This window comes from Dermacentor albipictus, chromosome 7, assembly GCF_038994185.2.
Source record: "Dermacentor albipictus isolate Rhodes 1998 colony chromosome 7, USDA_Dalb.pri_finalv2, whole genome shotgun sequence".
Lineage (NCBI taxonomy): Eukaryota > Metazoa > Arthropoda > Arachnida > Ixodida > Ixodidae > Dermacentor > Dermacentor albipictus.
The window spans coordinates 59,848,977-59,876,600 of NC_091827.1; the positions used below are offsets into that span (position 1 = coordinate 59,848,977).

At 47.6% G+C, this 27,624-nt stretch overlaps 1 protein-coding gene across 1 annotated transcript in view; it reads right to left on the reverse strand.

Moving 5' to 3' along the window:
• Nucleotides 1-1,029: 1,029 nt before the first annotated feature.
• Nucleotides 1,030-27,624, reverse strand: part of LOC135912630 (uncharacterized) — a 37,407-nt gene continuing 10,812 nt past the window's right edge. The window contains exons 5-10 of the mRNA XM_065445120.1: nt 24,056-24,215; nt 22,130-22,254; nt 19,311-19,428; nt 15,873-16,040; nt 2,207-2,338; nt 1,030-1,339 (exon numbers count right to left, since the gene is read on the reverse strand). Coding sequence (XP_065301192.1) covers nt 1,175-1,339; nt 2,207-2,338; nt 15,873-16,040; nt 19,311-19,428; nt 22,130-22,254; nt 24,056-24,215 — 868 coding nt within the window. The 3' untranslated portion in view covers nt 1,030-1,174. The remainder of the gene's footprint in view (nt 1,340-2,206; nt 2,339-15,872; nt 16,041-19,310; nt 19,429-22,129; nt 22,255-24,055; nt 24,216-27,624) is intronic.

Consider the following 27,624-nt stretch of genomic DNA (forward strand, 5'->3'; position numbering starts at 1 on the left):
CGCGCCACCTCCCGTAATACGCTGCAACAACGCCGACCACCACCGGTGCTTTGCTAGGGGGAGAAGCCGGATTACAGGAGACGCGAAAGAAATGCGGATAAAACATCAGAGGAAACGTGAAGGTCCTGCGTCCCCAAACACTACATCTAATAAATCTCACGTGACGCGCGCTAACCGGGCCTGCGTACTCCCAAGACTTCCAACAATTGCCTTAGGCTTTCATGTGTGAGTGTGCATGTGTATGGGTGCGTTTGCACATCAACTTACCTTATTTTCTCTACTCTTATGTTCCTTGCGGGAGGAAAGATGTATTTAATATGTGGCATGCTACGCGGTGTGGTCTGGCCACTCTGGTCACACCCACACAGCATAACTAGACATGCAACGCAATAAATGTGGCTCTTCCCGTGCCAGTCGCAATGCCAGCGTCAAGTTACAAAGTACGTGGCTGCTCTGCGTATTGAACACGCAAGCATACAATTCCGCTGCTTTTACCGTATCATAGAAATTACTTATGACCTTACTTATTAGCACTCCATAGATCTTGCCCTGTTCTAGGCCAAGTTTTCTTCCAGTTTTTGCACAAGAGCAGCGCCATCGGAATAGGCTGAATGGAAGCCCGACGCTCAAAAAGAAAGGGATATTGATGTACCCAAATAAAAATTTCGTTTTGAGCTCATTTAGGGTACAGTAGGAATGACCCGTGCGTTTCTCACAAACATGGAGCAATGGAGGGCAACATAGCAACAGTTCACTACAATCCGCATGTATGATTGCTAAGTAATTGGCCCAAATCGCTCAAAGCGAACCTCCATCGCGTACATTTCAATGCGCGCCGCCTACCGCCCATCCACGGTAATGTGACGACGGTGCTGCAATCTATAAGCCCGATGTCGCAGCCATTAGCGAAGGCGATCCACCGCCTGTGACAACTCCCGCAAAGACACTTTACAACAGCAATGAGAAAGGTCAAAAACATTTTGACCGCAATGTGTTTATCGTATGCAGTACCGCAAAGAGGAACAGACGCTGAATAAAAATATAAGCTTTTCTTTTCTACCTGGTGACGTAGGGCTAACAAAAAAGCCCGCCCACAGACACCTTACACGACGGCTCGCAAAAGGGTGCGACACCTGCGCGTCTTTGCGCAATTACCACACAGCAGGGTATGTGCCTAACCCTTCGGCATCCGTGCTCGCTGGTAGTAAAAGTCTCTGAATCCCTTCACGCGGTCGAAGGGTGCTGGGAGACAGTGGCCCGTTGAGTCCGTCATGTCAACGTTCAGCAACAACCACGACAGGTTGGTCCGTACGTCGGGCTTCTGCATGATGATCGTGGCCTGGGAAAGCCGAAAGGAACAGATTCTTCTCTTCCTTAAAAAAGTGTGGGCACCTAATCTAGAGGCCGAATTGAATGTAGTGTAAGCTTTGCATGCTTACGAAGAACGCATTCGCAAACAGTGACTGACAGTAGACGGCTAAAGGATAACATATTTCAAAATTTAGAAATTAAATGTGCCTCGTTTCTTCGAATTCATCGCAATAGCCATCGTTAAAACTTCACTTCAAAGCAGCCTGACGGTAAAGAGGCTGGCGGAAACGCGCTTTAAGTGCGGTTGCAAGTCTGTTTCCGAAGCATTGGCCGGTAGACGCAAGTGCGCGTCTTCCGCATGGCTCCGGCGTCGACCAACGTAAGCGAAAGTGTTGTATTGAGCAGACGCCCTTGGAGATATGGCCGGTTCACCCGTATCTCCAAGTGGGTTCGACTCTTAACCCGTATCTCCAAGTGGGTTCGACTCTTACCAAAGGTAGGGGTTGACATCGGAAGACCTCTCGACCTCCGCGATGTCAACTGGTATCTGGTAACCATACCTCCAAGTGAGGCTCAAGGTTAGTTTTGGTTACATGAATTTCTGTGCAATGACGCGGGACATCGTGTATTTCATCGGATGAACTGTTTAACGCATTCGTCTGAATATCACTAATTGGAAATTAAAGCAGGGAGCACGAATAGACGTATTATTGAAAGGCAACAAAATTACATGATGTGATTACTAAAAAAGTATTAAGAAACAATTTAGCAAGCAAACTAATTATAATTAATGTCCGAGGACACTATGATTAGCTCTGCTGTAAGACTAGATTTAAAATCGCAAGAATTAAACGTTCTTTTTTGCATATGAAGAGTTCTGGCCCAAGCAAGTCACCTTGACAATGAGGTGGTTGAGCGTGTCAAACGCCAGCATCCTATCCCGCATGAGTGGCTTGGACTGCGCCGTGGTGTCAAGACCGACAGCTGTCTTCTCGATGTTGAGGTCCGTCTTTGGCACCTGGCACGCCTGGAGCATTCAAATAACGATAGAAATACTGTCAGCAGTGCTTTAATTTTTTTCTTTTCTTTTTCGCGCAGTCATTGCCGCCCTAGCTCTGCTAGCTATCGCGCAAGTTGAGCACCCAGCACAACGTAGTGCCTTAGTTTCTAACGTCGCTGTGATTAATAAAAAAGTGTGCCTGTCGTATCGCCACAACCTGCCTACGACAACGAGCGCTCACTGTGCTAGTTAGTGTTGCAGGTTAGGTGTTCGGCACCGGGCTCGTAATTTCTTTATCTTCAGAGCGGCAGTTATTCTCTAAGGCAACAGCAGCAGCCAAGGCCAGTTGCGTGGGTTGGGAAACAAAGCTTCGCACTTAAAAGTGATGAACCCGCAAGCTACGTGTATGAACCGCCCAATTTATTGAAAGAGTGGCGCTGGGATGACAACGTTTGGTGGATGTCAGCTAGGTGTTGTAGCCCCTTCTAACTTTTCTGCTTGGATTCATATAGAACCCCCCCCCCCCCCCCCTACACACACACCTCGACGTCAGACACTCTCTGCACGTTTGTTCTTCCGTTTGTCAAAGTCCACTTCGGTCAACACTTTCTTCGAACGCGGCATGGCAAAAGCGAAGGTTTGAAAAGGCGAGCGATCGAGTGGCCATCCCAATCCACACCGTAGCCCCTATTTGGTGAAATTTCCTCGGCGCGAGTGGGATGTACCGCCCCTCCACGTAGCGAAGGCTGGTTCACGGCGCCGGGCACTCATATATATATATATATATATATATATATATACATTTGGTTGGCTTCTTAGGATATGACTAATAAAATCGGGACCCTCGGTTAACCCCCTTTCTTCTCGTTTATATATATATATATATATATATATATATATATATATATATATATATATATATATATATATATATATATATATATATATATATAGTGTAACGGATACGAAAGGTGCGGGCAAGAATAGAGAAGAGAAGACGAAGGGTACGTAGAGCTTGAGAGGCCGGGCTGCGCTATGATCACGCTACGTCCATCATCCATCGCCTGTAAATAAAACCATTTCTTCGCAACTCTTCGTAACAGTTGTGGTGGAGGGTGTGGGGTCATGGACACCCGAAGACGGAGGCTGAAGCAGAAGTTCTTCGACGGAGCCGTGGTCTTGCTGAACTCATATCGAAAGTATCGGAGTTGAATATGTCCCACGACGCAGGCGAACAACGGCCCATTCCAACAGCTGCGCCGACAAGTTCCGTTTTACAACTGAGGGATGCGCGTCCCTTCGCCGGAAGATCGGACGAAGACGTCAAGGAAGGGCTCATCCTTCATCACCGGGTGAGTGCCGCCAACAAGTGGAACAGTGCTTCTCAGCCTTCGAACGTCGTGTTCTTTCTAACGGATACTGCGTTGTTGTCGTTCGACAATCACGAGGAAACGTTTACAAGATCGGGAATATTTGTTTCCGAAATCAAAGAGTGATTCGGTGACTCCGCGACGAAAAAGAAAAGGGCAGAGCAGACCCTACTGCAACGTGCGCAAGTGCCAGGCGAAACCTGCACGACCTACACTGAGGCAGTAATAAAACTGTGTAGGATGGTGGACTCTGGGATGTCTGAAGAAGACAAAGTCGGGTGAATCCTGAAAGGAATTACCGAAGACGTTTATAATTTCCTCATCGCGAAGGACAACCTGGCTTCCGTCGTTGACATCATTCGGCACTGTCGTACTTTCGAGCAACTGAACACGTGGCGCATCACGCCCAAGTTTGGCAGGCTAGCCAATGTGACGACAGTTGCAAGCGTGGACAGCAACCAGCCCCTCGATCTGGCTTCAACGATCCGACAAATAGTTCGGGAAGAGCTCAAGCTGCACGCACAAGTGACACATCCAGGCGCTCATAGCTTCCACCTACCACCAGATTTCGAGCCAAACGTGGCATCCTTCTCCCCGTATCCTGCGGCGAGGGGCGCTGAGGATTATGAACTCGCACCCCGACAGCAGCGAAGTCTCTACGACAGAGGCGCTACTTACGACGCTCGGCCATAACGAGAGCAGCCGCGTTTTTGCCCCCGAGGCCCTGTGACTTCTGTCAGGCCGCGACAAGAACAGCACCAACCCTACTTCCACGACGTGACTTATGAAGGATATAACGGATTTCAGCGAGCAGCAGAGATAAGTTATCCACATGACAATGAACTTTCTCGCCGCCCGCAGCAGCCTAGCATTCGTTTCGAGGAAGATGCTGTGAACCACGACCCTCCCGTGTGCTACGACTGCGGTTCCACAGGCCATATAGCTAGTTATTGTCGCCAAGGTCGTGAATCACCAGGGACACCACCGATGTTCTCGCCACCCAGAATCCGTACTTCATATGACTTGCGGACGACCGATTTACTTCCAATGGACCGCTTCTCACACGCGACCAGACGCAGCGATTCGCCAGCTTCTGAGCGGAGTTTGACGCCACCAAGTCGGTGGTCTCCGTGCCCTCGGCGCCGTTCTTCGTCACCAACACCGCGAAACTAGCATCCGCGGCCAATGGAGGAGTGGCCGCCGGACGGTCTTTGCAAGAAATACCTCTGCCTGTTGGGATGTTCAAAAACAAAGTGAATGTCTCGATTGACGGAATACCGACCATGGCGTTAGTTGATACTGGGGCGACTGTGTCTGTGATTAGCCTCGCTTTCAGAAACCGTCTAGGCTACAAGGTTATGTTTTCCTGGATCGACGATATTACCTTTCGTGGAGTAGGCGGCGAGTGGTTTCAACCCCTTGGTGTTTGTGCTGCGAGTGTTTTATTGACTGGGAAAGTGTTTGTGTCGGAATTCCTTGTTCTTTCTCGTTGTTCACACGATGTTATTCTTGGTATAAGTTTTCGTGAATAGTGCGGTGCTTTGGTGGACTGTGGATGTGGCAAAATATCACTGAACAAGTTATTTATATCAGCACAGTCCGAGCAAAGCTCGGGTGGTGAAGACAGGGACACAGACACTCAGTGTTCTTGACGAAGTGATTGCACCATCGTGGTGCCTGCCATCGTGGTGTTTCTGCAACTACTGTTGATGCTGATTGTGTTGACCTTGTAGTTAGGCCTCTTCGCATAAACTGTGCTAAAGAAAGTATACTTGTGCCCTGTTCTGTCATGTGCATGACGAAAGGAGTCGCCATATTGTGGGCGCTGAACTGTTCTGCCATGCCGGTTGTCCTTCCTCGCGGTATGAAAATCGCTCTCTTCGATAAAGCCGCATGTAGCTCAATAGCGGCACTAACTACGGACGTTCCTACAGCTTGCCCTCCTTGCGATGATCGCCATTCTGAAGAGCTAATGCTCGGCATGATCGTCAAGGCTCTCGGAACATCGGAACGGCAAGCACTGGTACAGGTCCTTGCCAGACATGAGGCTGCATTCGACTTCACGCATGGAGCCGCACCCCTTCATTTGCCGTCGTCTAGCGCTCGTCACAGAATAGATGCAGACTCAGCACACCCCATCCGCCGGAAGCCCTACCGAGTGTCATCGTCCGAGCACAAACTTATTGCAGAGCAAGTCAAGGAGATGATGAACAAAGTTGTCGTTCAAGAGTCGTGTAGTGCGTGGGCAGCCCCAGTAATCCTGGTGCGAAAAAAAGATGGCTCCTGGAGATTCTGCGTGGATTACAGACATCTAAACGCAGTGACGAAGAAGGATGTCTATCCACTACCGCGAATCGATGACGTCATTGATTGCTTACACGCTGCTTCTTACTTCTCAACACTTGATTTGCGATCGGGGTATTGGCAAATACCTATGGACCCTGCCGACAAGGAAAAGACCGTTTTCGTGACTCCAGATGGCCTATTCGAATTTGATATGCCTTTTGGCCATTGCAATGCTCCTGCCACCTCTGAAAGATTCATGGACACAGTACTACGCGGTCTAAAGTGGGAGATATGCATGTGTTACCTCGATGATGTTGTAATCTTCGGCCGCACGTTTGAAGAACATAAACGCCTTAGCCTCATTCTCGACTGCATTGAGAAAGCTGGACTGGTTCTAAACTAAAAAAAGTGTCGGTTTGGCGAATGTCAAACACTGGTCCTGGGACACTTAGTCGACAAGGATGGCGTCAGACCCGATTCTCGTAAGATTGAAGCGATGAACTCCTTCAAGCCACCGCACTCAGCTCGAGAACTCCGCTCATTCATTGGCCTATGTTCCTATTTTCGTCGTTTTGTTCCCCGGTTTGCCGACATCGTTTACCCTTCGACAAGTGTTTTGCGACAAAATGCATTCTTCACTTGGACACCAGAGTGTGACGCATCATTCCCTCAGCTGAAGTTTATACTAACGTCAGCAACCCTCTTGCGTCACTTCGATCCATCTTGCCCGACTGAAGTTCACACTGATGCTAGTGGAATCGGGATAGGAGCGGTGCTTGTACAACGTCACAGTGGCGCAGAACATGTTGTCGCATATGCCCGCCGATGCCTGAGCAAATCTGAACGCAATCATACGGTTACGGAACAGGAATGCCTGGCAGCCGTTTTCGCCATACATAAATTTCGGTGTTGTCTTTACGGTAGACCATTCAAGATTATCACCGACCACCATTCTTCATGCTGGCTGGTGAGTTTGCGTGATCCCTCTGGTCGCCTCGCACGTTGGGCGCTGCGCTTCCAGGAATACGACTTTGTGGTATCGTACAAGAGTAACCATCGTCACGCTGATGCAGACTGCCTCTATCGGATTCCTCTTGCGACTACCGACTGCGATGCTGAGAATTTTGACGACTGTCTCGCTGCTGTTACTTCTACGTTTCCTGACGCGCCAGACTTTCAGCGAGAACAACGGAATGACGTTACCCTCGATCCACTTTTTGTCGCCCCCCGAGCTTCTAAATGCAGCGGTCGCTTTGCTGTCCGTGATAAATTGCTCTACAAAACTAATTACTTCGGGCATGGAGCGCGTTTTCTGCTTGTTGTCCCCGAGAGTCTCCGCTCCGACATTCTACGCGCTATGCATGACGATGTGACATCTGGTCATTTCGGCTTCGTACGAACGCTGCACCGCACACAGGAACGCTTTTACTGGCCCAAGATGTACGAAACAACCAAGCGCTATGTTGGTAGTTGGGAAACATGCCAACGTCACAAGCGACCGACCACCGCTGTCCCCGATCCCTTTCGGCCATTGACACCGCCCAGTACGCCGTTCGAGCAAGTAGGCATTGACCTTTCAAATCCATTCCCGTTATCTTACAACAAGAACCGTTGGATTTTTGTCTGCGTAGACCATCTTACACGGCATGCAGAAACTGCAGCCATACCGTCTTCTACCGCTGCTTGTGCGGCGATCTTCCTGCTGCGTTCCATGGTCCTTCGTCATGGCCCACCACGTGTCATCAGCGATCGTGGTCGCCAGTTCACTGCTGATGCCATTGAAGAGTTACTTCGTTTGTGCACTTCACCGTTCCCTCATTCCACGCCGTATCATCCACAGACTAACGGCCTCGTTGAAAGGACGAACAGAACGTTGACCAACATGCTTGCCATGTACGTCTCCTCAAATCATAAGAACTGGGACGACGTGCTTCCATTCATCACTTACGCATACAACACGGCGAAACACGAAACCATGAACTATAGCCTATTTCATCTCCTGTATGCAAGGTTACCGCGAAGCCCTCTGGACACTTTCTTACCCTTCGTACTGCACAGTGACATTTCTGTATCGAAGACTTTGTGTCTCGCCGACGAAGCCCTTCGAACAGCTCATCTTCGTACTCTGGCCTCGCAAAGTCGTTCGAAAGAGCGATACGACGACCATCACGTACAAGTATAGTTGGAAAAAGGTGACTTCGTTCTTCTTTGGACATCGCAACGCAAGCGTGGATTGTGCCAAAAGTTCTTGTCATAATATTCAGGCCCATTTGTAGTCGTGGACCGCCTGATCGAACTCACTTACGTCATAGCTCGCTTCCTGTGCAATGGTCGGCGGTCAAGCAGAACTCAGCTAACTCATATTGCTCGCCTGCAGTCTTTCTGCCGTGCTTGTCCATCCTGACTCGCCCCACGGGCTTCGTCTGCTTGCGGGGAAATGTAACGGATACGAAAGGTGCGGACAAGAAGAGAGAAAAGAAGTCTAAGAGAACGAAGAGCTTGAGAGGCCGGGCTGCGATCACGCTACGACCATCATCCGTCGCCTGTAAATAAAACCATTTCTTCGCAACTCTTCGTAACAATATATATATATATATATATATATATATATATATATATATATATATATATATATATATATATATATATATATATATATATATATATATATATATATATATATATTTGATACATTCAAGAATTCAAGATATAGCAGTTTTGAAATGATAAGAAGGTATACTATTCTAAGGGTACAAACAAGCATGTTCAAAAGGTTTATTAGCAACGGGCGCGAACGGGTAGCAGTCACAAGCGTTCGGCGAAGGAGAACAACCACGAGCCCATGCCGGTAGCGATGGTGCTGTGGCGCAGGCAGGCTACTCTTCTTCGTTACAATGGCCCTCCACCCAAAAAGGAGCCATCCTGACGGCTTAAGGCGAAGAGACTACTATTGGGTCGTAGTACGTACGGCTTAATGCGAGAGACGTGAACAAGTTCGTGGCCACGATGGCGTGGGTCCATCGATGGCGTGAGGTGCTCTACGATGTAATTGACGCAGGACGTTTGCTCCAGAACGCGGTAGGGTCCTAGGTATTTTGCGACAAGTTTTGAGGAGCGGCCGGGTGTAGTAGCGGGTACCCGAAGCCATACGAGAGAGCCAGGCGAAAAAGTTGGTGCAGAACGGTCGGCAGGTTGACGGAATTGCTGCTGCCACTTGTCCTCGGTGGAAAATGAGTGGGCAAGCTGGCGGCATTCCTCGGCATGACGAGGAGCTTCAGATAGCGGAGTACTTTCGGACGCGTCAGGTGTATATGAAAGAATAGTATCAAGCGTAGTAGAAGGTTCTCCTCCCTATAGGCGAAAGTAATGGCAAAAAAACAGTAGTTTGTTGCGCCGCGGTGTTGTACGCATACGTCGCCAAAGGGAGAACTTGGTCCCAGTTTGAATGATCAGAGGCGACGTACATCGAGAGCATATCACCAAGAGTACGGTAGAAGCGCTCGGTTATGCCGTTAGTTTGCGGATGGTACGCTGTACTGGTGCGCGGTGGACGATTCGGAATTCGTCGAGTAGTGCCTTCAAAGCATCGGAAAGAACGGTGCGTCCAATATCGCTCAGGTGTTCGCGAGGGGCACCGTGGCAAAGAACGAAATGTCGTAACAGAAACGATGCAACGTCACGGGTGGTGGCAGTCGGCAGAGCAGCTGTTTCAGCATAGCGGGTCAAGTGATCCACTGCAGCAGTAATCCAGCGGTTGCCTGATGGAGTGGAGGGTAGCGGTCCATAGATGTCTGTACGAACACGATCAAAGGGCCGGCTAGGGCAAGGAAGGGGTTGTGACGGATAGACTTGTCCGGGAGGTAATTTTCGGTGTTGGCACTGGCACAGGAGCGAATGAACTTTCGGACGTAGTTGTACATGCCATGCCAATAAAATCGGATGTGTAGTTGAGCATAGGTCTTGAAGAGGCCGGCATGCACGCACTGAGGGTCTGCGTGGAAAGCGTCGCAGATAAGGTGATGGGGATGGCGGGGTATCACGAGAAGACACTTGCGACCGTCAGAGAGGTAATAATTACGACGATAAAAAAGGCCGTCGCGAATGCAGAAGTGGGTAGCCTGGCGGTGAAGAGCGCGAGATGGTGGATGGATCAGAAAGGATGCTGATGAGATCACTGATCCAGGGATCCTTGCGCTGCTCCGATGGCATGTTGCGCAGTGCATGAGATGTAAGTGTGGGCTCAAGGGCGGATAGGCAAGCGCAGTCAGCGGAGACCGGTGAGAGAGAAAGGGCGCCAGCGTCCGTGTGTTCGCGGCCGGAACGGTAGAGAACGTGGATGTCGTACTCCTGTAGCTTAAGGGCCCAGCGAGCAAGTCGGCCAGATGGGTCCTCAAGGGTGGACAGCCCGCAAAGGGCCTGATGGTCAGTGCCGACATCGAAAGGGTGACCATACAATTAGGGACGGAATTTTCCAAGGGCCCAAATAATGGCTAAACACTCTTTCGCTGTAACAGAGTAATTAGCCTCGGCCTTTATGAGAGTTCGGCTCGCGTAGGCAACGACATATTCATAAAACCCCGCTTTTCGATGCGCGACTACGGCGCCATGTCCGACGCCGCTGGTATCGGTGTGGACCTCTGTGGGGGCTGCAGGATGGAAGTGGCGGAGGATAGGTGGCGAGGTTAGCAGCTAGCGTAATTTCGTGAAGGCGTCATCACAGGCGGGTGAACTAGCGGAAAGTTCTTTGTTGCCACTTAGAAGGGCTGTCAGGGGTGCACTTATGGAAGCGAAATTCCTAATGAAACGTCGGAAGTATGAGCATAAACCAAGGAACCTTTGAAGCTCCTTTAACTTCTTTGGTTGCGGAAAGTCGGTCACAGCGCGGAGCTTGGCAGGATCCGGAAGGACGCCGTCTCGCGATACAACATGGCCAAGAATGGTGAGCTTTCGGGCACCGAAACGACATTTTTTTAAGCTAAGTTGAAGTCCTGCGTCAGTAAGGCATTTCAGAACTCGCTCGAGACGGTTGAGATGTGTTCGGAAATAAGCGGAAAAGATAACTACCTCATCCAGGTAGCATACACATGTGTTCCATTTGAAGCCACCAGAAATATTATCTATCATTCTCTCAAAAGTGGCTGGAGCGTTACAGAGGCCAAAACACATTAGGATGAATTCGTATTATCAGTCAGGTGTTACAAATGCTCTTTTAGGTCAATCAGATGGTGCCAAAGGGACTTGCACTATTCGGAACGTAAATCCAGCGAAGAAAAGAACGCTCCCTGCAAACAGTCGAGGGCGTCGTCGATGCGCGGTAACCAGTGAACGTCCTTACGCGTTATCTTGTTCAGACATCAGTAGTAGACGGAGAATCGAATAGAGCCATCCTTTTTCTTAACGAGGACGACCGGTGATGCCCGGAAACTGTTGGAAGGCTGCACAACGCCACGCTTGAGCATGACAGCAACCTGGTGGTCAATGACATGGCGCTCAGCGGCGGATACTCGGTAATGGCGCTGCCGTAAAGGTGGATGTCTGCCGGTATCTATCTGGTGAAAAACGGTCGATGTATGGCCCAAACCGGAAGCATGGCTGTCGAAAGAAGCGCTGAACCTCTGCAGGAGAACAATAAGCCGGCTTCGCTCTGAAGATGACATGCCATCGTCGATGGAGCAGTGGAAAGCATCGAGGAGGTACTGATCAACCGCAGCGTCACAAGTAGTTTCATGGGTCCGCAGAAGTAGAAACCGCAGGAGCGTCAAAGATGCAAAAGGTGTCGACCGGTTGAACAAGGCATCCACCATTAAATAAAGCTAAAGGGCAGGCCATGTGATTGTCGAAGACGATTTTCGCGACGCCACTGCGAAGAATAAAGAGAGCAAAGGGCATCGGAGAACATTGGCGGCGAATGAAGAACTCAGAGGGCGTAAAGAGAACAGTGCCATCAGAAATAGCGGTGCACGACACAGGTACAAGCAGGGAAGGACATGAAGGGGCGACATTGTCTTCATACACAAACAGTTTAATACTAGAAAGGCCGTTTTCGATAGTCTCAAGGTCGGGAAGTGCAGAAACCGAGTTCGGCGTGACAACAGTCAATAACGGCGTTATTATTTGCTAGGAAGTCCCAGCCTAATATAATTTCATGGGAACACGAGGGCAGCACGACGAATTCGACGATATACAATAGACCTTGAATGAAGACGCGAGCAGTACAGGCAGCGAGAGGCGTTATATTTTGAGCGTTCGCGGTTCTAAGGGAGAAGTCAGAGAGAGGCGTCAAAACCTTTCGTATATAGTGAGCGGCAGAGTTCGGCGGAAATTACGAATACGGTGGCTCCTCTATCTACAAGTGCCAGGACGGTAATTTTTTCGACAGAGACTTCAATTACGTTGGCTGGAGAGGGCCGAGGACTTGCGCATTGCAGCGTGGACGCAGTTCGTGCCTCGGGAACTGCGGCCATCAGTTTTCCTGCTCGGTGGACACGGGACGGCGCCCCATCGGAGAAAGCGGGTAGCGGCGGTTGGGCGGTCAGAGGAAAAGGAAGATGTAGGAAGGCTGGAAGGCGAAGAGGAAAACGGAGTTGGGAAAATGGCACTCGCCGGAGTTTCTGAAGAGGAAGCATGGAACGAAGGCAATGGCGCACCAGGTGACCAGCACCACCGCAAGCAAAACATATAGGGCGGTCATCGAAGGTGTGCCATAGGTGAGGGTAAGGTCCGAGTCGTGGTTGAGGATTCGGGAAATGCTGTCGGTTGGTTAGCGGCATAGGATGAAAATGCCATCGGTCGGGAAGTGGCATAGATGACGGCAAGAATGTCGGTGGGTGATGACTAGAGGGCGGCAAGGGCGGTTGTGCACGAGAGCGGGAAACTTCTTCAGCGTAAGTGAGAGGAGCCGTGACTGGTGTCTGCTCAGCGGCTGAAGGAACGGCTTGAGATACTTGCTCTTGAATGAAGTCACGGATCGTAGGATGCAAAGCAGGTGGTGGTTCCTGGACAGACGATATCAAAGATAACTGGCGGGTGACCTCTGCGTGAACGAATTCCTGAAGTTTTAAGAACAGAGCAGCATGGTTGTCGTCAACTCGAACGCTTGACAGACAGTCGGCGGGCGGGCTAAAACGTCGAGTGTGAAGCCGTTGCCTGCGCAACTCGTCGTAACTCTGGCGCAATGCTATCACTTCAGCGACAGTGTGAGGCCTCTTCGATAATAACATTTGAAAGGCGTCGTCCTGAATACCCTTCATTATATGTTTGATCGCTTCATCCTCTGACATCGACGCATTCACGCGTTTGCAAAGGTCAACAATGTCTTCAATGTAGCTCGTGAAGTTCTCTCCGGCCTCTTGGGATCGTGTGCGCAAACGCTGTTCTGCACGAAGCTTTCTGGCCTACCAAAACTTGGTAAAGTTGGTCTTGAAGACCAACGACGAAGTGAGGTCGGCTTCATGGTTTAGAAACCATAGTATCGCAGCGTCCGCAAGATAGAATGCGACGTTTCTTAACTTGGCAATATCGTCCCACTAGTTATGGGCACTCACTCATTCATAAGACGAAATCCAATCTTCAACGTCTTTGTCATCTGTGCCGGAGAAGATAGGGGGATCTCGCTGACGCAAGGCACCAGCACAAACCAAGGTGGCTGGCGCCGTTGGAGGAGCTGGAGAAGTGCGTGCGTCATCGGGCATGATGGGGGGTTGAGTGCGACTCCGAAGTTCGAGGGTGGTCGAAACCCAGAACGTCCACCACTTGCTAAGAGATTTATTAGCAACGGGCGCGAATGGGTAGCTGTCGCAAGTCTTCCGTATCAAACTATAGGCCAATTTCACTTTGTTCCAGATGTCGTAAAGTCTTTGAGCGCATTCTTTATAGCTATATAATAAGGCACTTAGAAGGAAACAATTTTTTCTTTCCAAATAAGCATGGTTTTCGCAAAATGCGTGTGCTGTACCACTCAGCTGATAGAACTATTTCATGAGCTTGCAGATACTGCTGAAAAAAGAATGCCTGCGGATGCAGTCTTTCTAAATTTTCGCAAAGCCTTTGACTCCGTATCCAATGACCTGGTAATACATAAAATGAGCACTGTTAATTTGGATGCGAAAGTCATGAAGGTTATTGAAGATTACCTGAAGGACACAATACAATGCGTAGTTATAGGCGGCAAGAAATCTAGCTTTGTCCAAGTCACTTCTGGAGTGCCACAAGGCTCGGTGCTGGCGCTGCCACTGTGTTTAATTTACATGAATGACATCGCTTCAAACATTTCCTCACAAATTATACTTTTCACAGATGACTGCGTTATTTAGAGATCCCTTCGCAATCAACATGATACAGACGTACTCCTCAAAAGCATAGCCTCCTGGCGTCAAAACTGGGAACTTAGCCTGAATACTGATAAATGTTACCAGTTAAGACTCACTAAATCTAAAATCACTTATGAACCTACCTACAAACTGGGAGATTCCATACTCAGGAAGGTTAACGAAATAAATACTTAGGGGCTCATCTAACTGCTGATCTGTCCTTTTCCAGCCATATCAATATGACTGTCAGGAAAGCCGGGAAAATGCTTAGCTTACTTATTCGAACCCTTTGAACTGCCCCTCAGATTCTTAAAACCATAGCATATAAGTCGCTGGTAAGGCCACAATTAGAATATGCAACTGACATGTGCGATCCCCACAAGCGGTACCTGATTGATAAGTTAGAAGGCATACAAAACCGCGCTGCCAGGTTTATATCAAGGCAGTACTTCAGACACGCAAGCATAACAGCAATAAAGAAACACATCGGACTAGAGCCGCTAAAGATAAGACGCCGGAAGCACCGACTGAAACTCCTGCACGCAATATACACTGACGCGACAGGCACTGACAAGCTAAAATGCCGTAAAGCACCCCACTAAACCTCAAACAGAAGAGACCACAGTTTCAAAATACGTGAAATTTCCTGCAAAACGAACTATATGAAGTTTTCTTTTTTCCCCCGCAGTATTTCGGAATGGAATAAGTTGCCAGTTGAAGTTGTGAGTGCTCCTCGGGATGCATTTTCAAGACTAATCCATGATTTGTAATTGCAATCTTCTTCCAAACCAATGACTGCAGGCTGAATGAACTTTTTTCTTGTACTGTTATTCATGTACTTTACTCCTATACTTTCCTCATGTACTTTTTTTTATCTTGATGCATTGCTCCTTTGTCATCCCTCCCTTTTGGGTGATTATATACTCGTGCTAGTCACTTCATGTTGTACCTACTCCCCTGCTAGAATGCTTCGGCTTAAGTACTGTAAATAAATAAAGAGCGATGTGCGACTAGGGAGGCAAGAGGTGTGAAGCTCTAATTGCATTAAGGTGTGCGTCGTGATGCTCTGAGCCCCTGTACACCACTCATCAACGTTCTTCCCCCGACAAGCGTCATACGTATCCCTCGGCCTCGTGATGCAGACAGCTGAGAGCTTCAAGTACAAAAGCTGTGCTCTTCCGAGACGACAACAAAGTAGCGGCAAAACTTGTCACTCTGTAAGCAGGTCAACACTAGTGACGCTAACCAACACTGGCACTGAAGGCGATTATTAAATTAGAAGGCTCACACTAGCGACGCAGTAAACTAGTTTCAAGGCAGAGGCAAAACATCACTGCCTGCTATGCAGAGGATTCGTCGCAGCAACGAACGGATTCCTTGCGCTCCACGTTTTACTACTGCAGATGACAGATGCCTATTAAAGAAAGCGTCACAAAGGTTCGTTTAGGTTATGCATCAACTTGTTCGTTATAGCCATGTTCGACTGCAGTTGAATTTGTAGCCGTGCATCTATATGGGTTCACACACCGCACATTGCTATAGGAACAGGAAGAAAAGAAAGAGCAAATACAAAGATGCTGGAAGACTGGAACTTGCCTCAGAGTAGTCCGAGATATCGAAGCCAGTGCAATGTTCGTACAGCGCACTTTTGGCGCTATTGGGTCGTTCCTCGAAGCTGTACACGACGACGCCCATCTGCAGTGCCAAGGCCACGAGAAGATCCGGCCTCGAGAATTGTGACGTCGCCATACGGTAGGCCTTGTCCTGTTGATTTCATAACGCACGTTCAACGACATGCCCTCTCTACGCAACAAGAAACCTGCCTTTTATTTACCATCGTTACTCGCATCTTCCGTATCTTACAATCTCATTTATAGAGTGTTTCACGTAGCTTGAACCAAGGATTTAATAAAGAAGTGGTGAACTGCAGCTGAATGAAGCCAATGACCTATGGTTTGCGGACACATGGCGCTCTGTAAATATTTTTTATTATTCCGCTTAATTAGTTAATTAAATAGGATGAATTATGCAAAAATTTTAATATTAGTTTTAGGGCCAAGTGTGTTTAGTCATGCTTATAAAGTTTCCATATTTTTTATGGTGATGAACATGCTGTGCGGTGATATATCTCGGCGTTTGAAGAAAGCCCGCGAAATAAATAAAACCACGTGACGGCGCTCATATGCTGTCGTATTGCAGCGCTCTCGATCGTGCTTGGTGCGAAAGGCCCTTGCGCGAGGACTATGGCGAACTGAGGGGCCGCGACAGTAGGCATTGACTTCACAGTGCGTCAGCATCTTTGACGGTGGCACACGGAATGGAGGCGCCGTCGTTCCTGGTAAGCGATAGGTTGACCGCGCACAGGGTTCTTCCGCTCGAAGCACGGTACATTCTCATCTCCGAAGAACTGGCGATGTGGCTGAAGCGTGGAGCATTCTTGTTAACTACAAACTCCCGCATTGGAAAAGGAGCCATCCTGGCGACTCTTGGTGAACATAGTATTAGTGGGTCGTAATACGGCTTTACGCGCTGTACGTGGATGGTTTCACGACAGCGCTGGTCCGTAGGTGGCATGACTGGCTGGACGATATAATTCACAGGCAATGTCGGCGCTACAACATGGTAGGGTTTGTGATATTTTGAGACAAGCTTGGGTCAGGGGCCAGCAGGAACAGCTGCGAACCAAATCCATAAAAGGGATGCGGATGTAAGTGAAAATGCCGGTGGTCATAGTCATGTCGAGATTGTTGTTGCCATTGGCCGACGCTATAGTTAAAGAATGGGCCAACTGGCGCAATTTCTCGGCATGGCGGGCAGCTTCACGGATGCGCGTCCACTCGGATGATTCGCGTAGGTACGGGACAATGGTGGCAAGCGTTGTCGAAGCCTCGCGGCCCTACAAGAGGAAGAATGGCAAAAAACCTGTGGCCGCCTGTGGTGCAGTGGTGTAGGCGTATATCGTGAACGGCAAAATAGGGTACCAATCAGTCTTATCAGAGGCAACGTATCTGAGAGCGTTTAGTCCAATCCATTAGTTTGAGGGTGGTAGGCGTCGGTGGTTCAGTAAACGATGCGACATTCAGCAAGGAGCGCGTATATTACCTTGGAGAGGAACACACGTTCTCTATACCTCAGGAGTCGACGAGGTGCCCCGTGACAGAGAATAATGTTTCTCATGATGAAGGATGAAGGATGCAATATCACAAGCTCTGGCGGCAGGCAGAGCGGCTGTTTCCGCGTATCGCGTCAGTGGCGAAGACTATCAATAGTAAAAGGTCGATGGCGATAACTATCCAGCGGTTTCCGGGAACCGGGCTCGGAAGGGTTTCATACAGGCCTATGCCAATGCGATCGCAGGGACTGGCAGGGCACAGGATTGACTGAAGTGGACCAGAGACATGCTGAGCAGGATGCTTGAGGCGCTGTCAGTGAGGGCATGATCGAGAGTACTTGCACACAACGGTGTACATGCCTCGTGAATGCAACCTGGAGCGAAGGTGGGTGCATCTATTGAAGACACCGACATCTGCACACTGTGGATCATCGTGGAATGCAGAACATATTTCACCACGAAGATATCGAGTTATAACCAGCAACCATTTGCGGCCGTCAGAGAGGTAGTTCGGGTGATAGAGAAGGCCATCCCGCATTTCGAACTGAGAAGCTTGATGGTGCGAAACTCGAGAAGGTGGAGGAAGGGTCGACGAATGTGAATTAAAGCGGACAAGAGCGCTAATCCAGGCAATATTGCCTTGTTCCCAAACCATGTGGCAGCCTGCTGGGAACGAAAGTAATTTATCAACGGCAAACAAGCAAGCAGTGTTTCGACTGACACGGGCAAAGGGGAAAGCACGTCGCCATCGAATTGGCGTGGCGGCCAGACTTGTAGACAACGCGCACGTCGAAACATTGCGACCGCAAAGCTCAGGGGGCTAACGGGCCTGAGGGATCTTTCAACGTGGGTGGTCTACAAAGCGCACGGTGCTTTGCAAAAACCTCGAAGGGACGGCCAAAGAGGTAGCGTCGAAATTTTCCAAGTGCCCCGATTATTGCGAAACGTTTTTTTCGTAACGGTATAACTGGTCTGCTTTGGTGAGGGTGCGGCTTGCTCATGCAACGGCGTACTCGTTGAAACCAGATTTGCGCTGCGCGAGCACAGTGCCGAGTCCAGCACCACTGGCGTCGATGTACATTTCAGTCAGAGCTGTAGGGTCGAAGTGACGCAGTATTGGCGGCGAGGTTAGCAGGTGACCCAACTTTTTGGAGGCATCACTGAAGGTCGTGGTGCCTCGGCGACCTTCAGTGCACCTCGTCCTCCCTCGGCGTAGCCGAGTGAACGAAAACGGCGAAGGATGAAAGAGCGAACGCGGAGCACAGCGGGTGATGGAAGACGTTGATAGCGAAGAGAGTGCGAGGACGAAAGCGGAAGTGGAGAGTATGGCGAAATGGCGAGGAGAAAAGCAGAGTGCCGCGGGAGACTACGAGATGGCTCGAGAGTATTCGTAATCTGATTGTACGGGCGACGCGAACAGTGTGATACTTTCTGGAGGCCACGCGCGCACCACTGATTACACCGGAACCTTCGACGATTGATGTATAAAAGCCAACGCGCCCGACTCCTAGATCAGATTTTCGACGACCGCCGACTGTGATCGCAGCTATCGTTGTGCTTGGGTGTGTCTTGTTTAGCAACGCTGCGCTCTGATTGCAACGGGCCGTTCGAGAGAGATTCTCCACGACACCCAATATATCAGGAAATGGGAACTCATGCAGACCTGGGCTCAGTTGTCGCATTAGGGAGTATTATCATCCTCAACGTCAACGGTGAATTTTCGTTGTGTCTTTTTTTTCCCTATCTACACTCTAGGCGTATACAAGCCGTTCAAAAGGGCTTAACATAAAGAGGAAATTTTGTTATTACACGTTTTATTTCTTCCTAATCACTTCGAAGCGCAAGTATTTTGAATATTATAAAAATACACCTTTTTCCCCACGTTTTGGTAATGCACCCTGTAAACATGCAGATGCACTTGCCAGGCTGGGTGGATGCAAGTCTCGGCTCTTGTAAGCGTTTACGGGCAGCGTGATGCATCGTTCGGGGCTCGGCGTCGTAAGGATTGTGCTCAGTATCACCACGATGTCCACCTCAGGCCTGCGGGCAACAAAATGTATTCAAGCGACACGAGGTACATCGAGCGAGCAGAAAGATATCTCTCCGAAACTAACCAACGAAAGAACCGCGCAGCGTTGTAACCGAGACTCCAAAACGTTGTTTCCGCTCATTCTTCTTGAACTTACCCTCGTAATCTAGAACTTTCCTCGACACAACTCCACCGCGAATCTAGAAGGCGAATGGCAGCACCAACTTTCCACAAAAGCGGGTCCCTGCTGTCTATTGCTGTCGTTCGACGGTAACACTTGAGAAGAGTAGCATCTTTTTCAGCCGGGGAGTGGCACTGTGGCAAAGGCTGTTGCGGATGCAATACGTAGGAGGGGTTCAGTGGTATGTGGAAAGGTGTTATGATTCGAGAAGTTACATTTGCAAATGCGATCGTATGTTTGAATTTAGGGTTGCAATCAGGACTCGATGGCAACCAAAGGTTTGTGGGACGCCTCGAATTGGGCGCTCACGGGAAAACTTCAAGTGGGTGGTATGGGCTGGACAAGCTTTGAGGTGATGGAAGTTCCTAGCAAAATTAGTTACGAAGAATGACTGAGGAATATAGAAGAAAAACATTGATTCACAGTGCAGGAAGATAACTACGAAGCTTACCAGCATGTCCAGGGCGTGTAGGTGAGCAACACAGCGATAAAGAACGTCAAATGGAAAGTCAGACAAGCTGAGATAATCTCATAGGTCACGGCAATAGAAAAGAAACCTGGCCCAAGTAGCTACTTCAGAAGAAAAAACGGAATCGGGAAAGAAACAATTTATGATGTCTGAAAGGGAAGCTCATTACTTTTCCATGCGAGAACAGCATGCCTTAGAAAAGGCACTTACAAAGCAGAGATATAAGAGGGAAGACGAAGCATGTGCTTGCTGCGGTAAAGCTAGGGAAACGGTGGAGCATGTTTTATTTCATTGTAAATACATCTGCGCAGTGGTTGATATATGCGCGACTGTCATCGTTGAAGCCCATGGGTTCAGCGAAAGCATGAGGAAAATTAACCACATCCTCAGTAGAAATTAGTAAGTAGCGATTGGAAAATTGCTGGAACAAAAGTAGCGAAACGACAAATAACAGAGGCGTACAAAAACAGAGTTCACAATAGGGGTTCAGAAACTTTGGTTACGGGAATTTATGGTGGTTCTCTTTCCTTTTTTTTCTTTTTTTACGATAAGCAGGGACACATAAGTCGGGTGACGCGTCGAGCACAGGTACCGGGATCTACATACTGCAGAACGCGTTCCCGGTGTTGCTGAATTTCGTAACGACTTCTTCGTACGTGCGTGACAGAAATCTGAAAATCTTGGATGGAGTCTACAGTGGAAATTCATCTCTCAGAGGTGTTTACGTGGGCTGACGCAGACATCTCTCAAATGCAGCCTCAGAAATCTATAAAAACCCAACATTCCGGTATTCAGATAACATAATTCTGGTGAAACCGGCATTTCCAGTGTCTACGCAATACACAGTATTCGTGATTCTTCCGGGTGCGAAGCAATTTGTCCGGGTAGGATGTTTCCGCTTTTCTAATGAAGATTTGTCAGTATTTAAATTCCGTGGTTTTTCGTGTCACAACAACGACGCGATTATGAAGCACGCCGTGGTAGGGATTCGCGATTCATTTTCGCCACCTGCATTTCTTTAAGGTGCACCCGATACATGGTACACGGCCGATTTTTTTTTTTTTTGCATTGCACTACCCCCCCCCCTCTCTTCCCCCGATATGTGGCCGGTACGGCCGAAATTAAATCCCGCGCCCTCGGGCTTAAGAAGTGCAAAGCGGACGCAAATGCGCCACAATGGCGGCTCAGATATTTATTGTCAGCTAAGTAACCTCAAACACCTATTAGTTTGATCGCATTGACGATTGAGAGAAAGACTGAGCTGAATCGCGTTTTTGTAATTCCCAACGTCAAGCTCCATGGGAAGATGGCGCTTTGAATATAGCAACAGTGGCTGAACAAGGTGAACCTTAGTCTTGAAGCAACGTTTCCCTAGAAGAAATTTGCATCATGTCACGAGTCTAATCCGAGGCGCCTTTGTTTGCGTAACTGGTGCTTTCAAGTGAACAATACTTCGGTGACGAGAGCTAAGAGAATGAGTCTTTTGCCAGGGTCCCGCCGATGGCAAGTGCTCGAGTCGAAAATGTTGCCTCCGGGCTGAGGTCTCCCTTGGCCATTCACTATATGTGACAATGTTGTTATAAAAATTACGGAAAAAACTGCCCGAGTATGTCTAAACTTCTTTTTCTGTTCTGCTTGCGTTTATAGTGACGCCGAAGACGGAAAACATTCGAATGAACCGAAATAAACACTGACCTGACGGGGACGCGTTGATTAAAACGCAACCGTGTGACATATTCGACGCTAACAAGTTTGCCAACCTAATTCGCGCAACAGTGATCGTAGTTATATTCTTGCATACATTGTCCCAATTTTCGTCGCTTCCCAGTCAGGTACGCTATTCGCGTCTAAGCGCTTCAAATAATCGGGGGAAGGAAATTGTGGAAACAGAGTTGGGAAGCTATACAGGAAATTTATATGAAAATCTTGCGCTCTCAGTGCCTAAGGACAAAAGGGCGGATCGAAGCTTGTAAAATAATGTCTCCGCCTTTCCCGGGTATCTTTGGAGCAATACGCTCCAAAGACGTCGGCTGCATGTGTTCACCGGAAGTTGCGTACTCACAATGCAAGGTTTTCCGCAGTTTGCTCCAGGTCAGTCCATGCATGTTTGTCATTGTAGAAGTAGTAGCCAACGCCGACGAAGACCTTGCTGCGTTCTCTGTTTGAGCCCAGCAGCCTCCGCATTTCCTGTCAATAACAACAAGGTCGGGAGACCCATTTCTTTATTTCAGGCACAATATTGGGGAAAAAAAAAGAACAGCAGCAAGATTTTCCAAGACAGTCGCATATACATGGAACTGGTCTACTTTCTCTGCCTGAACAAACTATTTTTTTTTAAGGTGACTGACTGGGCATGTTGGTAGGACATGAATACAGCTTGTTGCGCACAAGACGAGAACAAAGAAGAGGCTGAGACATGTGAGCGCGCTCCTGTACTCAGCCTCTTCTTTGTTCTCGTCGTGCGCTCAAAGAAGCTGCAGACTTTCTTTTCGTTTTTCTTAACACATGTTGAGTTAATAGTAGACTATTAAAACTAGATTTAGCAACACACTGCTAGCAGACATGACAAGTTTTCGTCTTTCTAGACCGGTTTACAATCGTATTCGCAGGTAAAGCATCGTGGAGGAAAGGAGGGGGCAGACATAACGTTTCGTATTTGAACATGTCACGTGCGTCCGACTTCGAACAATATAAGCTAAGTTGGAAATATGTGGCCCAGTTGCGGTATTATTAATGTATTAGATATGCGAGTTCTCCGGAGCTTTATGACTATGCGTTCATTTTGCGAGCGGCGGGGAATTCAGCCTGCTTCCTTGCCATATGTACATTTTACACCAAGTTCAAACCTAGAAAAAGCGCGGAGACCACTACGGCAACTCAGTGTGTGAAGTTAAATGCGTATTGATGAATATACAGCCTTCGCGTCAAATTCTTTCTTATTCAAGCCTTCTAGGATATCATATTGTCATTACCAGGAATGTTTTTCAGAGTCCTAAAATGGCTTTAAATGACCAGATATATACGGAGAAAATGTGGGAAAGGAATGTGGGGAGGAGGGGCAAGGGTGTTTTATAGCATCTGATAAAAGTTCGTACAATGTTTGTAGTCTATTTAGCGGCAGGCACTTTGAAAAAAAATTCTACCCTCTTTTGTTTGTTTTGGAATATTTTCATGCGTTACACAGTTTCGCAGTACGTTTCTCCGGTCTCCTCGGTGAACGAAAGAAGGCATCTTACATTTGGCTAACATTAGGAGTGACTTATGGTCAACGTGTAGACGAAGTTAGAAGTGTGCGGATGTACGAACGCCTTATCATAAACGTCACAAGTGTGTTTTACGAACGATCCACAACTTCAACCACTCCCCTGAGCACGCTATAAATCTGATATATAAAACTGAGATAAAGTTTAGCGAAAATGGTGGCAAGTCTCTACGGAACAAGTACTAGAAGTCGGACGGGTATGAATAGAATATAGACTTCATAGTATGTTACTTAAGAGAGTGCAAAAAAAAATCATATTATGTGAGGCCACAGCTTCAAACGGGCGAGTCATATGCGGGCAGCGTTACAAAGTGCGTTTTTGAATTTGAAGCAATGAAAACTCTAAATGCACCTTCCCGAAAGGAACAGCTTCGCTGAAGATTTCAAGGTTGCGAACAAGTGTCATCTGTCTTCTTTGTTGAGTGACAGCTCGTGCTCAACGGTCTCCCCCGCCGAGCCTATCCGGCACAATATGCAGCCATCCACTTAAGCGACACCTTCGGGACCAGGCTAAGAAACTGTGTCCACTGACACGGACACAGTGGACACTCGCTGTCATTTCATCTGTGTCTTCACTGTGTCCGTGTCAGTGCGCTGCTTCACCAGCAAGGTATGATGATTAATCACCAACTAGCCCAACTTTCACATTACTGAGCTTCCCTTTGGAAGTTGCCGGCCACTTTTAGTCGAAGTGACTATCGCTGAAATGACGTGCCTGCCCGTTACCTTGAGTATAGCAGGCGCGATCACGGTTGCGAGGTTTTCGACAGGTGTGGGATCATCGATGATGTTCAGGATGCCGTAGTGGTACACCCTGCGCCGTTTCTTCAACGCGGTCAGGTCGTCCCTGACTTCCACGGTCTCAAACATGTCCTGTTCGAGGAAGCTGCAAAGGAAACGAACGCGCGTCTCTATAAGTGTCGGCTAGGAAGTGTCCATCTTTCGAAATTTAATATAGTAATAAATATTCGAAAGACAAAAACACGGCATTCGAACGCCGAACCTTCTTCTACAAGTTGGCAGGTGGCGTTACCACGTGCCTTTCAGCATTATACCTACCAAACGACATAGTTAACATTCTTGACCCTGTGTCCTTCAAAGCACGCTTATTCATATTATTTCCATAATTCATCATATCTAAACCTTACTGCGCGCATAAGTAAATACTGTTAGCGAAGTTGCATAGTTTATTTTGTTTTGTATGTTTGTTTTGTATTGCGTTAACATTGTTAGAGACTCCTTCTTTCGTCGTCACGAGCTACCATTTATATAATTTGTTGGTACTCCCTTCTTGCTACTTCACACAGTCGTTTTGTTTCATTTATCGCGTTATTTATGTTGTTAGATATTTGTTCTTTCGTGTTTACTAGCTAACAATGCAGAATTTCTTTGTACTCCTCTCTTTTTGCTAATTCTCTGTATCCACTCCTCACCAAATACTCATTTGGGAACCTGTGAGGTAACTGAATAAATAAATAAATAAATAAATAAATAAATAAATAAATAAATAAATAAATAAATAAATAAATAAATAAATAAATAAATAAATAAATAAATAAATAAATAAATAAATAAAGGTATGGGGCTTGAGGTCGTGCTGGTGTCTCGTTGGCGCCGCAGATGTGTTTGCACGCTGCATTGCGCGATAAAGTGCGAAAACGTGTGTGCCGCCCCTCCTCCTCTTGTCCACTGTAAAAGCAATACAAGCGCCGTGCGTGGCTTCGTGTTCTCTCTCTCTCTCTCTCTCTGTATACTCACTATACTAATTGTCTCGAGACGTCAAACAATGTCAAAGAACTGTTTGCATGCACATTGTCACGGTACCGAGTCAACCGAATAGATACAAGTAAGCTGAACTCGCGTATAGGCATTTCGCAGTAAAAAAAATGAGGCGGAGTAGCGATTTCTTTGCCGAAGCAAAAGTGCTGATCACGACCCAGTGCACTCTGTTTTCAGTAAGTTGTTTCTCATTTATTAAGGGTTATTCATATCTTTTTTCTGTTATGAGCTAGTGCACGACGTATACTTTGGTGTAGAGGGAAGCACCAAGGAAAGGCCTTAAATACTACAATGTCGAAATGGAATTCTGCAAAAAAAAAGAAAACAATGAAGTGAACCACCAGGCTTAAACCACTGTTAGCATGCCTATAACACTAAGAATCGTTGTTCTAACAATAAATACGAATTTTCACTTCCCCTAACTTTTCTCGCTCACTGCATAGTGAGCGTCTCGACCTTGGCAGCCTTGAAGGGTCATTGAGCAGTTTCCAGCGCGTACGTTCACGTGATGCCTATGGTTCGTGGGGTGCTGTTTTTGCAGGCCTCTGCGATTCACCCGCGTGACCACCGAAATGATGTAATCCGATGCCACGTCACTCATCACCTACGTGGTCACCACGACGGATCCGGCTTCCCGCTCTACATCAAGTCTGGTCAGTCGGGTCAAAGTCAGTCAACGTCCCTTTATTTCAACATGCATAGTGAAAAGTACAGTGATGCTGGGACTTCTAAGCGATAAACCACAAAAGGCGTGACAGTTGACTGCACTCTGTTTAAAACACACAGGTAGCAGGATGCAGCAAGTGGCAGCGTGCAGTTAGTCTGCTTAGCAGTGTAAATAATTAGGAAAATGTTCATTTCGATTTGCAAGTTGTGGCATAAATACGTCGTTATGTTTAGCGCCTACGTTGTAGCGGCTCATAAGAATTGATTTAAAAGTCAGAAACGGGTATCTGTCTGAGGTAATCAGATAGGCTTAGTGTGGGAGCCATACGAGAGATTCGCACTGCTTTCTTTTCCAATCTGTGAATGCCTGTTAAGTTTGCAATGATAGTCATGCCTCATATCAGGTGACAATATGATAAAGTAGAAAAGGAGAAAGAGTTATGGTCTGCAAGCTTTGTGTGTGATGGGAGAAGTGACCACAGCCTCGATGAATCTCGAACTGCCCGTGATAACTGAAAACGAACCTTCTCAGCGTGTTCTTTCTAATACTTGATTTCATGCAGTAGAACTCCAAGTCTCTTAACAAGTACAACTTCCATGCTAGACGTGCTCACAGTATAGTTTATGTCAACATTCATAGTTTTGTTTTGGGTGGGAAATATTACAGCTTCCATTGTCGCAATATTTATTGCCAGTGAACTTAACTTATATGCATGTGCAAGTACATCGTCAGCTCGATTTATAAGTGCCCGCCGGTGAGAATCTGTGAAATGTAATAGGTATTGTCGACTTATACGATAAACTTTGTATTTCTGTCAATAATTACTAGGTGAGTGACATATACGTTAGAGAGCAAAGGTCCGCGGATGATATCCTACGGTATTTGATATTTATATTATAAACTGAGATTTAAATTTCTATTGTCGGATTTGTTGTGTTCGGTAAAGATAGCTGCCTAAAAGATTCTGAAATTTTCCAGGAAGCCATAATCAGAAAGTTTGTTAATAATTCTGCTTTATTTATGCAATAGAATGCTTTGCAATAATTATTAAGTACTCCAACCACGTAATGGCCACTTTCAAGGAAGTCTAGGATAAATGCTTTATGTAACAATATTGCACTCTCAGTAGAATGTCTTTTGTTTCTGTGTGTGTAACCAAATTTGAATGGTGCCAGAAGGTTGTGCTATGTCAAAAGAGAGGTCTCCCGCATGTGTAATATTTTTTTCTATATGTTTCGAAAAGGCAGAAAGAATCGATATTGGCCTGTAATCGGACATATATCCATCACCACCTTTGTAGACAAGAGACACCTTGGCAACTTGTAGACGTTAAGGAAGATTTCCTTATGAGAATATTAGGTTGACAACATTATTCGCCAAGGGGAACAATGATGACAATAACGTGTTTGAGCGGTTCTGTTTGTAAGTTGTCACTGCTTCCGGATTTGAGTAGTCTGCGTATTTAAGATCGCAGCTCTTAGGCGCCCGTTCCTGCGTTGAACGTCAGCGTCCCTCGGCGTCGTACCTCGGCGTAACCGAGCAAACGAGCACAGAGAATGATGAAAGAGTGAATGTAGAGCGCAGTGGCAGTTGAAAGACAGTGAGAGCGAAGAGGAAAGTGGAGGAGGAGGGTGCAGCAGAAGCATAATGAGGAAAGCGAAGTAAGCCATATTGAAGCCCTTCCAGATGGCACTCACGTCCGCGCATGCGCACCAGCGGTTGCACCGGCCGCGCGGGGGAAACAAAACAAGGAATATGAAACCTCACCTTAACGCACAGTGTTCGCCGCGAGCGTTTCCCGGTAAATGTTACGGTTACATAAGCTGCAGTTGTCAGGAAGTGGCAACTG